Source organism: Ochotona princeps, chromosome 1 (assembly GCF_030435755.1).
Source record: "Ochotona princeps isolate mOchPri1 chromosome 1, mOchPri1.hap1, whole genome shotgun sequence".
NCBI lineage: Eukaryota > Metazoa > Chordata > Mammalia > Lagomorpha > Ochotonidae > Ochotona > Ochotona princeps.
The window spans coordinates 30153169-30167837 of record NC_080832.1 but is presented as its reverse complement, the minus strand read 5'-3'; the positions used below and the strand labels follow the sequence as shown (position 1 = coordinate 30167837).

The following is a 14669-nucleotide window of genomic DNA, read 5'->3' as shown; positions in this document are numbered from 1 at the left end:
TGATAGTTCATTTATTTAAAAATTGGCAATATGTTCAAATTAGGTAGAAATAGGTGAAACGTTCCATTGGCCTCCAATTGTCAAGACACTAAAATTTTTATAAATTTCTGTCAATTTCGTAATGATTCTTTTAAAATGTCTTCACTATTTCAGCAAAAAAGATCAAGTTCTGGAGAAATTTGAAAAGTCATGAAATACTTTTTTTTTTTAATTTTGGATCTATTTAAAGTTTCTGTTCAAGGACAAATAGAAAGGTCACATCTTGGTCAATTGAATAATTTTGTTAGCTAGGCTATTCCATCATTTCTGTTACAAAAATATTTATTCAAAATCATCCTTTTGCTTCTCCCCTATTCCTCCTGTCTTAATCCATGTCTTCATCTCTCAGTGACAGACTGATTTATTCACGTAGCAGCTAGTATTTGGGGAGCATCTACGTGAGCCTGGGGATGTGACGATTGACAATGTTTGTTGTCATGGAATTTGTACTCTTTTTGGTTGCATCCACACAGGTCCTCTCTGCCATCTCTACTTCGTTGGCTTCTTAAAACCCTTCACTGCTTCCTTGCTTAAAGATTAAATTCTAAGTTCTTCACATATATACATAATTACTAATATTATTTCTCTGACAAACTTTATGACAGAGAAACACTAATATTTTTAAAAGTATTTGTTTCTTTATTATTGGAAAGACAGATTGGCAGACAGAGAGACAGAGTGAAAGATCTTCCATCAGCTAGTTCACTTCCCAAGTAGCTGCAGTGGCTGAAGCAGAGCTGATCGAAGCCAGCAGCCAAAGATGTTTCTGAGTCTCCTAAAGGGGTGCAGGATCCCAAGACTTTGACCATCCTCCATTGCTTTCCAGGTCAGAAGCAGCAAGCTGGATGGGAGGAGTAGCAGCCAGGACATGAACCTGAGTACTTATGGAATCCTGGCACTTGTGAGAGGACGAGTGTCCATCTGAGTCATTTTCCAATGCTGTCATTGTTGTCTTGTTAAACATTAAATACGTACTGAGACTATATAGGTGCCAGATACCAAGACCAGTAGCTATGTTTTGTGCTGTTACAGTTACTGCTTGGAGACTAAGTTAATATAATGAGACCTGCTAGTAAGTTGCTTGGGGATCAATACATTAGTAAGTTACGAATATTAAAGACAGAATCCATTGGTGCTAAACAATGGCTGTAGTTGGGAATCGAAGTCTGTTCTGGTCTGGAGATTCTCTGGTCAGTCCCAAGGTCAATTCATCATTGTGGTTGGACGAAAAACATTCATTTTGGAGTGCTTTCTGTCAACTTATTTTCAAACCGTGGAAAATGAAGTTAAAAGATATTTTCAATTGTTGTAATATTCTTTTTTTTAAAGATTTACTTATTTTATTACAAAGTCAGATATACAGAGAGGAGAGACAGAGAGGAAGAACTTCTGTCCGATGTTTCACTCCCCAAGTGAGCTGCTACGGCCAGTGCGCGACGATCTGAAGCCGGGAACCTGGAACCTCTTCCGGGTCTCCCACACGGGTGCAGGGTCCCAATGCATTGGGCCGTCCTCGACTGCTTTCCCAGGCCACAAGCAGGAAGCTGGACGGGAAGTGGAGCTGCTGGGATTAGAACCGGCGCCCATATGGGATCCCGGTGCGTTCAAGGCAAGGACTTTAGCTGCTAGGCCACACCGCCGGGCCCTGTTGTAATATTCTTAAGAAAATATGCATACATGGGGCTTTCAGAAAGTGCTAGGAAAAACACATACCATAAAAAAGTACACTGATGGGGCAAGTCCTGTCAAGCTAGACTGTCTCTGTTGGTGATCACACCAATTCTCCCAAGGTTGGCACCCCCAGTCACCATGCACAGATTCCCAGTATCAAACTTGATGAATTTGGTAATCTTGCTGGTTTCCAGATCAATCTGAATGGTATCATTCACCTTGATTAGGGGATCAGGATAGCGAGTCGTACGAGCATCATGAGTCACCAGACGAGGGATTCCTTTTGTGCCCACAAAGATCTTCCTCACTTTGGAGAATTTGTACTTGGCTTCCTCAGGAGTAATGCGATGCACAGCAAAGCGACCCTTGGTATCACAGATCAGACGGAAATTCTCTCCTGTCTTGTCAATGCTGATGACATCCAGGAAACCAGCAGGATAAGTTATATCAGTTCAGACTTTCCCATCAATCTTAATAAACCGCTGTATCAAATTATCTTAACTTCATCCTCTGCCAGTGCATACTTAAGCCTGTTCCTTAGGAAAATGAAGAGAGGGAGACATTCTCTCAGGTTGTGGCAACCAGTGGATGGGCGAGGAGCAAAAACTCCAGTCATTTTACCCAGCATCCAGTGCTTTGGAGCTGCTACACGCTTAAACTGCTTCTTGGGCCCATGAGCCATGGCTGTGCTGCAAACGAAAAGGGCGCTAACTAGTCTTTTAAGTACTTCTTCATTTCTCCATCTCATGATGCTATGTTAAAGGCATAGAAAAGTGAATATCATAGAGTAATGCGGCACTCTGTTCAGTTTTATTTTCATACTCTGTAATGTATATACAGGTTGTGAGAAGGATAAAACTAATCAAGGAAATAACTGATTCCCAGATTATAAAATCCAGGCTTGGAATTGAAAGCAAAATATAAAGGCTTTTGATAGTGTGGGAATTTTTGTGATCTTTTAAGCATTCTTGTGAGTCAAAGGAGTGTAAAACCTACTTCTGGGGTTGGAAAGACCTCCTTTTCAATTTCAAAACTTGTTTAACTTAGAACATTTATATCAAATTTTCATGACATATATTCAGTGGTCCCCATTTATTTTCTTCTAAGCCACAGATTAGATGTTAAAATCTCGAATTCTGTAGATTGGAAGATAGATACTTGAAACTTGGATAGCTAAACACCTAAGAATTGGGCTTGTAAATGTACTTTGTACATTTTTCTGTCAAATGAGAGACTTTTGAAGCTGGTCTACTCTCCATATATGCGTTTTCAAGGCCGTATTAATAGACATTGATGTCTATGCTCCTAGTCAAATTGTTTTTTTAATTGCATTTTTAGCATTTTATTATTATTGCTATCATTTTATGATGCAGTTCCATATTCCCTTATCCCCTCCCCAATTCCGTACCCCCTCCCAGTTCCTCTGTATCATTACTAACATATAGTTCTTCATACTCAGTCATATGTCCATCATTGCGGGCATGGACAATGGCAGAGAGTCCAGAATCCTATTGTCAAGATATAGTAAACAGTTTCATTGTAAGTACATCTTTGTCTGGAAATAGAGATGCATACCACACTGCTTCCTCACATCTGGATGTTAGTCTCCATTTCACAGCTACTGTACATCCCCTTAAATGAAAAGTCATGATACAAAATCAACAATAGAAGGAAAAATAGAAATTTACAATGCCATGAAGTTAAATCACATGTTACTAGATATGACAGTTTCCATTACACAGCTACTATACATCCCCTTAAATGAAAAGCCACAAAACAAAATCAACATCAGGAAGAAAAAAGAAATTAACAACACCAAGAAGTTAAATAACATGCTACTAAATGACGAATGAGTAGCTAAAGAAATGAAAATCAAGAACCTTCTTGAAGAAAATGATGCCACTGTATGATCTACGAGTCATTGGATAATTTAATCAGAAGAAACTGTTTTGAAGAGATGAAACCAACAGAAAGCAACAAAACCCATGTGATATAGTTTCCGGTGATCTTTGTTGAAGTGTATCTCCTCCAGACAATAAACAGATGGGTTTTGTTTTTAATCCAGTCTACTAATCTATGTTGTTTGATTGAGCTTAAGCCATTTACATTCATAGTTTAATATGTGTGGGTGGTACTTTGGTCCTATCATTTTAGGAATGGGTTGTTCATTGCTTTAGTCTTCTGTTGTCATTTTACTGGGATGTTCTTCCCGTTTGCCTTTGGTTTTGGTAGGTGCTATTCCTCTTCTCTGTCAAGAGAACATCTTGAAGTATCATTTGTACGGCAGGTTTGAAACAGGCAAATTCTTTTAGCTTTTCTTTACTGTGGAAGAATTTTATTTCATTTTCAAACACGAAAAAAAGCTTTGCTAGATATGTTATCCTAGGCCGACAATTTCTTTCTTTTAGAATCTGGAATATGTTGTTCCATTCTCTTCTGGCCTGTAGAGTTTCCTGTGAGAGATCTCCTGTGAGTTTAACTGGCATTCCTTTATATGTCAATTGATTTTTTTCACGTGCACATTTAAGGATCTTTTCCTTATGTTCAATTGAAGAGAGCTTGATGATCATATGTTGTGGTGAAGATCGCTTTTGATCAATCCTGTTGGGAGTTCTGAGCTCCTCCTGGATGTTGTCTCCCAATTCTTTCTCCACATTAGGGAAATTTTCCTTTATTATTTCTTTAAATACATTTGCAAACTCAGCTTCTCTTTCTGCACCTTCTGGGACTCCCATAACTCTTAGATTCGGCCTCTTAATAGTGTCTTTCAATTATTGAATACTTTTTTTGGCCTGATCCAGCTCTGCTTCCAGCTTTTTATTTGCTTCCCCCTGATGACAGGAAATATCTTCCAGTTCTGAGATTCTTTCTTCTGCTTGCTTCATTCTATTTTGGAGACTCTCCACTGTACTCTTAATTTGCTCCACTGTGTTCTTTATTTCTGATATATCAGCCTTGATTTGCTTTATTGCTTCCTTAAATTCTTTGAACTCTTGCATGAGCTTCTCATTGTTGATCAGAATCTTTAAAATGAGTCTTATGGATTCTGTGTGCCCCATTTTCTCGATGTCTTCCTCAGTTAACTCAGGTTAGCAGAGGGTTTTGCTCCTTTGCTGGGGAGTTTTCAATAATATTCATTGTGCCTTTGTCTCTTCTTTTGTTCTTGGTCATTGCACTTCTGGTTAGCAGAGTCTTCTCCTTGGGGTAGGTTTCTAAGTCGTGTCACCCACAGGTCTTCAATGCAATTTTACTTATTGCGGTTGGTACACAACTTTTTTGCTGCAGCCACTTGTGCCACAACCTCCAGCGAGTTCCAGATCTGGGTTCTTATATCAGATCCACCATGGTCTCCACAGCCCCTGCTCTTGGCTCACCACTCTTGACCTCCTGTGATACCATGCTGAGGCTGCATTGTTGTCTGCAACCTTTCTCCCCCTTCCGGTTGGAGCAGGTCCCGGATTAGAAAGACACCAGGTGTCCTATATAATTAGGTTGTTGGTGGTGCTGATCTTGTCGGAACCTGTTGGACTTTAGGTCTGGGTGCCACACAGACCTATTTTGAATGGTACGCTGAAACAGTCAGTATTATTTTCCTGCGGGACCCGTGCAATCTTGGACCTCAGCAAGTTTTCGCGAGATCAGCACATGCGCAGTTCACTATTGTCCCCTGCAGCCCCAAAGCTATTGCCACAGTGCCCAAAATGGCACCTGATATACAACCACTACAGTTCTTGATCTGCTGGCTGTCAGATCTGAGGGCTATCCAGATCTGCCCTGGGTGGAGCCTGTAGAATGCCACGTCGTTAGAGTTCACTGAGACAGAAATGAGCTCACTCCCAGCTCAGCGCATGCTCAGTCCCTTCCCTTGCCCTCTTCCTCCTTACGCAAAATGTTGCCCAATTCAGCTCTGAGGGGCTGACTGGACTGTGAAATTCACTCTGTTCTCGCACTGCCCATCTGAGATCTGCTGCTCTGTCTCTGCTCATGGTCAAGTCAAACAGAACAGCAGGACGGACAGTTCTTTGTCTGGGTTCACCACCCGAGCTCCGAGTGAAAGCCCCTTCCCACCTGGTTGCTGGTGGAGTTCCGGATGTTGGTGGAGTTCAGATCGCTGTGCTGGAGTATTAGTCACTGCAACACCACACTGCTGTGCCCGCTGCTTTCCTGTGTCTATCAGTCTCCAGGTACCCCTCTGCTGTTGTTCTGTCCTTTCCTATTTCCTGAAATATGTCCTCTCTGCTGCATCCTGATTAAATGTTTTTCCATCTGCATAAACGTGTCCTTACCCTATTCCGCCATCTTGATTCAATCTCTAGTCAAATTGTGAAAGGGGGTGAATTTGTGCTTTCCCTTGTCTTGGAGGAGCTACCTCCCGCTTCTGTCCAGAAATGGATAGTGTGTCCTAGGAGGAAAAGTTGTTCTTTTTCCTTAACCTTTTGTGAGTTCAAAACCACACAGTTGAAATACAATCTGTGAAGCATTCTGCAAATATGTGAGAGATGTCCATGAACAATGCTTAGACTTAATTGATATGCTGAGACATATGTAAAATAGTGACTGGATCGAGAAGATGGAAATTAATGCATGGGTGCTTCAGCTAACACTGCACTGTGCCCCAGAACCTGGTGTTTGTGATTATTATGTGATGTAGTAGGAGACAGAGCAGTATCAATTGGAAAAACACTTGTTGGTGGGCTGAGAACAGCACAAGTTTCTAGCTCCTAAGTGGGAAACACAATTCTTTAGTTTCTTTGTTCCCACTAAGGCTAGATTGGCTGTTTTAGCTGAACTTTTTACAACCTTATGGAGTCCAGGGAAGTGTATTCAGCAGATGTTCATGCGGTAATAATGAAATATGCTGTTTAGTACCATGTGTTGATACTGTAAAATATATGGGCATTATTTTATAGAGATCGTGATGAGCAGAGCCATATCCACTTCGAACATCAAGTACCTGACCTTACATGAGGAAACGGTGTCTTCATGTGAGAATAACTAGTACTGCTTTCTTGCAGGTGAAGAAAACGTGCACAGAATCCGATGTTTCAGAACCTCAGAATTCCAGGTACAGTAAGATGAATATTATCGGTCCACTCAGAAAAATTATAATTTTGGAGAACTAGTAAGATGCCATACTGTGTAACAAATACAAAAGAAACTTGAAACACTTAACAGCAACATAAACATCTGTTGAAATAGTTGAAAAGATGCTCTCATCATTCATTGTTTTGGGTCAATCGTGATTTTTCATTCTAGTTTTCATTCTAGTGCCAAATCTGTGCTATTGAAAGAAAAATGTATTTCTTTTACTTTCTGGTTAAAAAGCACTGGATTTTTCGGACTGCTATCAAATGAGAAAACTCAGCATTGTCTGGCATTTTCTTGTTGGTTTTTTGGAGCTGGTGGAAATGATTAATTATTGTGATCTGCCCACTTGATACATTTCACACTATTTAGTTGTATGTGATTGGACCAGGTATTTGATGGATATTTTGGGAACTGTATATTTGCAATGCTTTTATTTAAAAATCCAGACCTCATTTTAAAAGCACAGAAGTGCTGTAGATGCTATGTCAATAGTAAGCATACTTCCTTGGTATGTCCGTAATAATGTGGCTTAATCTGTTGCATTAGGAAGTTTGTATGTAAGTGTGAGGTGGGTCTTTATTTTGCCCCATTGATTCTGGAATGTAATGCTTGTAGTGTTTCTTGAAATAATAAAATAATAAGGAACTTAGTTCTTCGCTACAACGTTTTCCTTTGGGATAGCAAGTTTATAGTAACTTTTCACTTAGTTTCAGTAGATCTTCCTGTGTTTCCTTTTTGTAGTATGCTATTCCAATCATTGATTCTTGAAAAAAAAATTATGAACAACTTTTATGTACTTCACAGTACAGATTTAGAAACGTATGTGATACATTTGACCTTACTCTACCTACCACTCAAGTCCTTACCCACCCTTCTTTTTTGTATTATTATTATTATTATTATTATTATTAATTTTTACAGTGAAGTATTTCCAATTCCCTTCACAAGTACGTGGTTAGTATTCCATTAGGTAATGAATTCAACCGGTAGCAAATTGAGAGAAAAAAAACCACTTAGGAGCATAGAAAAATGTATAAACAACAATCAAATCTCAAAATGCCAATTTCATGCATATAGATAATGATTCAGCTGTAGTCTTTCCTTTTAAGAATGCGTTATACAGCATATGCAAGTGCTGGTTTGTTATTTATAACCTATCAAAACAACAACCACCACCAAGTTTACCTTTGTTATAGCTACTTAGTAGCAATGCTTGTGCACATTCGTATCTGGGTACATTTGGTTTTCTCTAGGAGCCACAGGGCAGGTGCTTGATGCAGTGGTTAAGATACCATTTGAGTTGCCTGCAACCCATATCTAGTGCCAAGTTCAAGACGTGGTTCCTCTGCTCTTGATGCAACTGTCTGACACTATGTATGAAGAGATGCAGCACCTGTTGGTTCTGGTACTGGGTTCCAATGCTCTTATGGGAAACCTGTATTGAACTCTGGGCTCCTGATTTTGGCCTAACCTAGCAGGATTTGGGAAATCAACCAGCAAGTGAAATACCTGTATCTATCTCTGTCTCCATCTCTATGTTTTCCAAAGTTAACATAAATAAATGAATAATTTTAAAGAATTACAAGCATTTGTGTTCTTACCTTCACCTTCCTATCTGTCAGTGTGTGTGTTTGTGTATGTGTGTGTGTAAAGGAAAAGAAAGATAGAAGTGGAGGAAGAGATTGAGGTTTTAAGCCTGCGGCTAGGTAAATTTTTTTCTAAACAAATCTGAATACCAGAACTCAAAATGAAATGCTGTGTTAGCATAAAATATGAACTGAAGACATGATTATAAAATGCTGCCTCACTTGGAACCTGAAGCAAGCATCATTCATTTATTTAGCTAGCTTTATGGGGTGTTGGTTTTGGATTTGGATTGATCAGAATGAATGCAGATGGAAAGTATTTTTCCAGTAGGGAAGCAATTAAATAGGGTGTGGAGAGTTTGACAGAATTGTGAAAGTGACATGTGTGTATCACCAAATTCTTTGTCTTGCTTGGACTTCATTCCCCTTTGCAAAAGAAATGTTTAGGCTACATGTGTAAATCATAGATTAGGAAAAAGAATTGACAGACTCATGCAATGTAATAAGGAAGGCAAATTGTCTTCTTGAAAGTAAAATTACATGTGTATACTGAAAGCCATCTTGTAGGGATGGTGTTTTCTCTGTTTCTTAAAACTGTTCAACTTGATGTCGTATCAGAAAAAATACAAGGTGCTTTGTACAAATGTTGGTATTCTTTACCTCCATTTTGTTTTTCTTACTTCTCTTGTGTTTTGCTGTGTTCAGAATATATTGTTTTTGACTATTGCTTCTATAACTGATAATGCCTGTAAGATGGGTACATGAGAAAATAAAAATATATGTTTTCTTCATGTGTTACTTTATCCTAAAAACAAACCTGCTACCTTGTAGGATGTCGTAAAATAGAAACTTTGTGAAACATTAACTTGTTTTTGATTTACCTATATTTATAGCAGATTTATTTCAGATGTGTATTTCATTTGAATCATTCCTGAAAATGCATGATTTCAGTTGAATGTAATAAGCCTCCAAGCAAGTGATGTTATAGCAAAAATGTCCATGTATCTCACATGCTTTAACACTCCGACTTCCAGTCTTCTTCCTTGTGGTATGAAAAGAGGACCTAATCGATCAAGTTCTTCGATGCAGTCTTCCCCAAATCTCAGAGTGCCTCTACTTCGAAATAGTCCCGCAAGACCTGAGTGATGAATTTTTTGTTTATCTTGTGTTTCTGTTTCTTTGCTGTTTTTGTTTTCCTTTTGAATCTCTAAGAGCATTTTATGCAAGAACAGAGCAAACAAGTATCACCAAAAGGAAGTAAAACACAGAGAGAGCAGTGTTACTCTATGCTGGTTCTGTTCATTAAGGCGTGAGTGGAAATGCACACGTCGATGAAATCAGGCTGTGAAGGAACTTGGAGGAATTACAACAGCTTTCTTCCTGTGGTAGCTTTGTCTCAACTTAGCCATAGTACCAGCAGCAGAATGCAACAGGGAGATCTAAGAATATTGAAATGCAGGAAGTACTTACGGTGTTTACGAGCTAAGATGATAGTTTTTCCATACGGAACAGTGTAAAAGGATTCTGTGGTAATGGTGAGGGTTGACTCTTTCCCACTTCATAAGTTAAAGAAATTGAGATGGCTGAGAACGTAACGATAGCTTAGAATCAAGAAAAGCCACGGCCTGTATCTTTGTGATTGTTTCTTTACTAATACTACCATTACCAAGAAAAAGGTAAAAAATGACTTTTCTACTTTTAAAGAAGCATTGGGGTTAATTCCAGTTACCTTTCTAAGACTTAAGTGAGCATCAGGAAGTTTATTTAAGATTTATGTGTAAATGCTTAAGAAATGCAATTAATTCATCTGTGTAAATAACTACAATTTATCAATGTTATACTTGGGATATTCTTTTCTTGCTAGTAAATAATTATTGCAATATCTTGAGAAGACAAAGGTGCTTAGCTACATGTGAGTGGTTGCCTAAAACTTCAATGATTCATTGCATTCGTAGTAGAAAGCAGAAGACCCTTTTATGAAAAATAAGCATAGTATTTTAATGTGTCAAATCAGAGGCCTATCTAACTCAGTCTCTTTCTCCAAAAAGAATCAAAACCACATGTCCAGGAGTAGGCATTTAACACATGGCGATAAAGATGCTGGTGGAGATCCATGCATCTATGTCAGGTGCTCCGACTCCAGCTTCCCACTTATATAATCACTAGGAGAAAGTTGTGATGGCTCAAACAATTGATTTCCTCTCGTTATTGTGTTTGGGGAATGAAGCAGAATTTTTCTCTCCCTCTTTAAAATAAATAATCAATATTTAGCGTTCATAATACCAGGTTGCATTTCTTCCTACTTGAAAATTTTAGAATGTAGTTGCTTTAAACTTTGGGATTTAGTTACACTATTAGTTTACATGAGCTTTTGGACTAGTGAAGTAATAAGTTACTAACCACCTTGAAAAGTGATAATTAACTCCTTGCAGTTATTTAAAATCATCTCTTTCAAGTTTCAAGGAATACTTCTGCTGCAAATAATAGATAAATAATGGTAGCTATCTAGATTGTCTGGAGTGATTTAATCCTCTTGCAATTTAGTTATATTATGGCTTAATCCTTTTCCTACCAGTTTGGAGAGTGTTTTGTCTGGCCTCATGTGGATGCCTCTCTGATTTCTTCTTTTGTCTGGCATGCCTTCGAGGTTTTCTTAATCCATTTTGCCTTTTCTGGAGTGTGCTGACAGATTCATGCAGGTGTAGATACAGCTGGGCTGAGAGTAGAAATGAATGATATGTCCTGTTAGCTGTTAATCTTGTCCTCAATAGCTTGGCGTATCTTGCAGCTTTGGGTCATGGCAACCTACTGAGCTGATTTCCTCAGACAATTACCCGAGGTATCTGCTGACTCCTTGTTATCAGAGATGATCAGAGATTCAAATAACAGACTCAAAACTTAGATTTTTAATTAGATGTCTTATCAAAATCAAACTAATCAGTCATTTCCTGTGTCATTGAAAACTCCTGATAATTTGTTTTATTAATCAGCACACCTTAGTGCTGCCATGAAATACTTCCAAAGGTGTGCACGGGAAAAAAGACCTAAAACTATTAGTTTAATTTAGTATAAAAAATGTTTGTAGCGCTACAGTTTTTCCATAATACATGGAAGATGGGTAGTATGAAAAGCATGAATGAGTTTTAACATCCTTTTGTCATCTAAATAAATTCAACCTTTTAATTTTACTTCTGAAGACTTTTTGAAACACCTTCATGTTTACTCCTTTGTGTAGTTCCTTCTCTAGACTTAAACATTTGCTAAGTGGATGGGCAAAGGAGAATGACAGACAATTGAAAAGTCCTGGTACATGCTTCTCACAGAATTATCCTTTACTATATGTTTACAATGAATAAGACTAATCTTTAAGCCTTATTCCTTTTCCTTATACAGATCACGGCTATCTTATGTCTGTTTTTTTTGTTTGTTTTTTTTTTTTTTTTGAACTCTGCTTTCCTTTCATTTCATACGTTTACATGAGTATCTCTTCAAAACTTAGGATGTGGCTCACAGTGATGTGGAGCTCACCACACTCTGAAAGATATGCTTTACTGGCCTGCTTGATTCAGGCGGAGAAACAGTAGGAAGGATTGGAAGGTAGGTAAACGGATTGGGGCTAGTTGTTTCAGTGTGGGCTTTCATTGGTTGCAGCTATATGTGTAAGCCCATTGAAACAGAAAGGGAATGTTTGGTTTTTCTTTGTTGTTTTGGTATTTTTATTGCTAGTAAACAAAGGTGTGGTCCTTATAGAACTCAAACACAGAGAGCTTGTTGACTCTGGGATGTTGGAGGAGCCAGGGACTGCCTTTATATTTGTCTTTGGTACATCCCTGATCTCTCTGCAGAGCTTCTTCAGTGTCTTGCTGTCTCCGGGTGTGGACTGAGTGATCACCTTACTGGTTTCTTCACTAGCTTCCCAATAAGAGGAAAATACACATGTTGACCCTGCTTCTGATTTTATGATGTAACTCTTGCTGCCCAGACTATAGACACTTCTTTCTTTATCTCAGTAATGTATTTCTAGGGATGGAAATGACTTAAGAGGTAGGGTCCCAGAACACAAACACAGTTTTCAGAAGCTACATGTGGGAACATATTGGAGGTAGGGAGAAGGCAAGAACTTCAAGAAAATGACACTGAGCAGATAACCCAACACATGCACTGTATTTTCTACTACTTCCTTTCTCGTAATACATTCGTATAACCTGTGTGTTACATACAATGCCAGCTCCTCATCCTCCACTTTCCTAGAAACAGTATATAAAGGAATCAAAAAATGTGCTTTCACTTTGCTAACTCAACCACTCAGTGATTATCCATTCACAATATTCTAGACCCACAGCTTGATTGCACAGGTCTGCCGTTTAGGTTCTATTATCTGTGTGTGATAGAACGCCAGATATGTGCTTTTACCTGTCACCCCCATATGCATTAGTAGGAAGCTGGATCAGAAGTAGTGGAGCCAGATACTCAAGATATGGATGCTGGCATTCAAAGAGGTGATTCAACCTGCTGCACTACAGCAGACAAACTGCTTGCTTCTCAATAACCAGCTTCTCAATAGAACTAGTCAGGGTCTCACAAGAACTACATTAATTTCTTCCATGGATAGCATCCCCTAAGACTCAGTGACCCAATGTCTTTGCACTAAGTTCTACTTCTTAGTGCCTATACCACCTCCTGACATAGCACACTGAGGACAAAGATGATAACACCAGTGTGTTGAAGGACATACTTCAAACGTATTAGAATCATAGCAGCTTTGTTGGCTGCTCTTCTGTTCAGTTGAGCTGCATGTATTCTTACTATTATTCTAGACATAGAATCTTTTTAGTACACATGTTCTAAACTCAATGTGAGTAAAAATATGACAGCTTTACATGAAAAGAAACGAGGGCCTCTGGCAATTTTTCATTTCACAGTTCAGTTGCAGGGATACATCTTACGTCTCCTGAAGCCTCTATCTCTTGGGCATGTACTATGTGCCAGGAACTGAGTCTTGAGATTCCTCAATGAACACAAAAGGAGCGGGTCTAATAATGGAGTATGTTAGAAGCAGGTTAGGGAATAGGAAAGGAGACCCGGAATGTTGTCAGAGTATAGGCTGTGATTTTAAGCTGGATGCTGGGCATGTGGGAGGACAGTGTGGCTAGAATAGAGTAAACTCAGGGTTTCAAAATTAATGTTGCACTCATCTTGACAAAGTTATTAATCTTAGTTTTTACTGTATTTTGAAAAAATATTTCCTTGGAATTTTAGTAAGTCAGTTGCAAATATCTTTTTTTTTTCTTGTCTAATTGTCAGTAATCTCTGACAGTTTCCTGCTGATAAGTATTTGATATACCACCCCAAAATGAGATTTTCCTCAGCAAGAAATGCTTTTCTCCGCTATAGCATGTGTGTTCTGCAAGACCAAGTCTCTGCCTATAATTGAAGTTTTCAAGGTTATTATTATTTTTTTTTTTAGTATTAACCTAGAAGCAGAGAGAGCACTCCCATTTGTGGCTCATCCCTCAAATGCTTGTGGTAGTCTGGAAGCTGGAATCTGGGAGCAGGAATTCAATCCAGGTTTTCCAGATGGTTGGCAGTAACTGAATAACTTGAGCCATCATCCCTGCCACTCAGGGTCTGCACTGGCAGGAAGCTGGACTTAGGGGGCAGAGCTGGAAATGTGACTCAGGCACTCTAATGTGGGATGTGGGCATCCCAGCTGAAGGCCTGCTTCAGTTTGAAGCTTCTTTGTCAACAGACCACAGTTTTTTAAAAAATACAGCTCTTAAAGTTTCAGCCATAATATAGGTAAGGACTTAGTCACAACTCCAAAAATCTGCCTCCTAACAGCACAGAAATTTTGTTCATTATCTCACATTGAATCATCACATTTCTGTCGTCTTAGCAACCTACACAATGTTCTCATTTGCTTTTCAATAAGCAGTGGATGAATGGATTCTTTGTTCATGTGTTTATGAATTTCTATCACCTGATACTTGGTGTCTTTTGAGCATGAATACTGTGCCAATTACTGTCTTTATATTCCCCAAATTCAAGAACTTAAAATTACACTCTGCTTTTCCTAAAAATGAAAGTTAGGAAAACGGTTTATAAGCTTGACTTTAAAAGTTCTTTTAATTAAAATTAAACTTTAAGGCCCTACCCAGTTGATCGTCCAACAAATGTCACCCACACAGGCAGATCTGAGAAACAAACAGGTATCCTAGAGTTTTTGAGAGAATGCCTTCCTGTTTTCTATTACTGCATGCATATTCCAGAATTCTACATGGAGAA

General features: G+C 38.7%; 1 protein-coding gene and 1 pseudogene across 4 annotated transcripts in view; one reads left to right on the top strand and one right to left on the bottom strand.

Moving 5' to 3' along the window:
- The window catches only part of EYA4 (EYA transcriptional coactivator and phosphatase 4), a 279788-nt gene that overhangs the window by 135379 nt on the left and 129740 nt on the right, over positions 1-14669 (top strand). For all 4 annotated transcript variants that reach the window (XM_004587245.3, XM_004587244.3, XM_058673473.1 and 1 more), the window contains exon 3: positions 6726-6775. In XM_004587245.3, coding sequence (XP_004587302.3) covers positions 6726-6775 — 50 coding nt within the window. The remainder of the gene's footprint in view (positions 1-6725; positions 6776-14669) is intronic.
- On the bottom strand, positions 1785-2396 carry LOC101527902 (small ribosomal subunit protein eS4, X isoform-like; annotated as a pseudogene).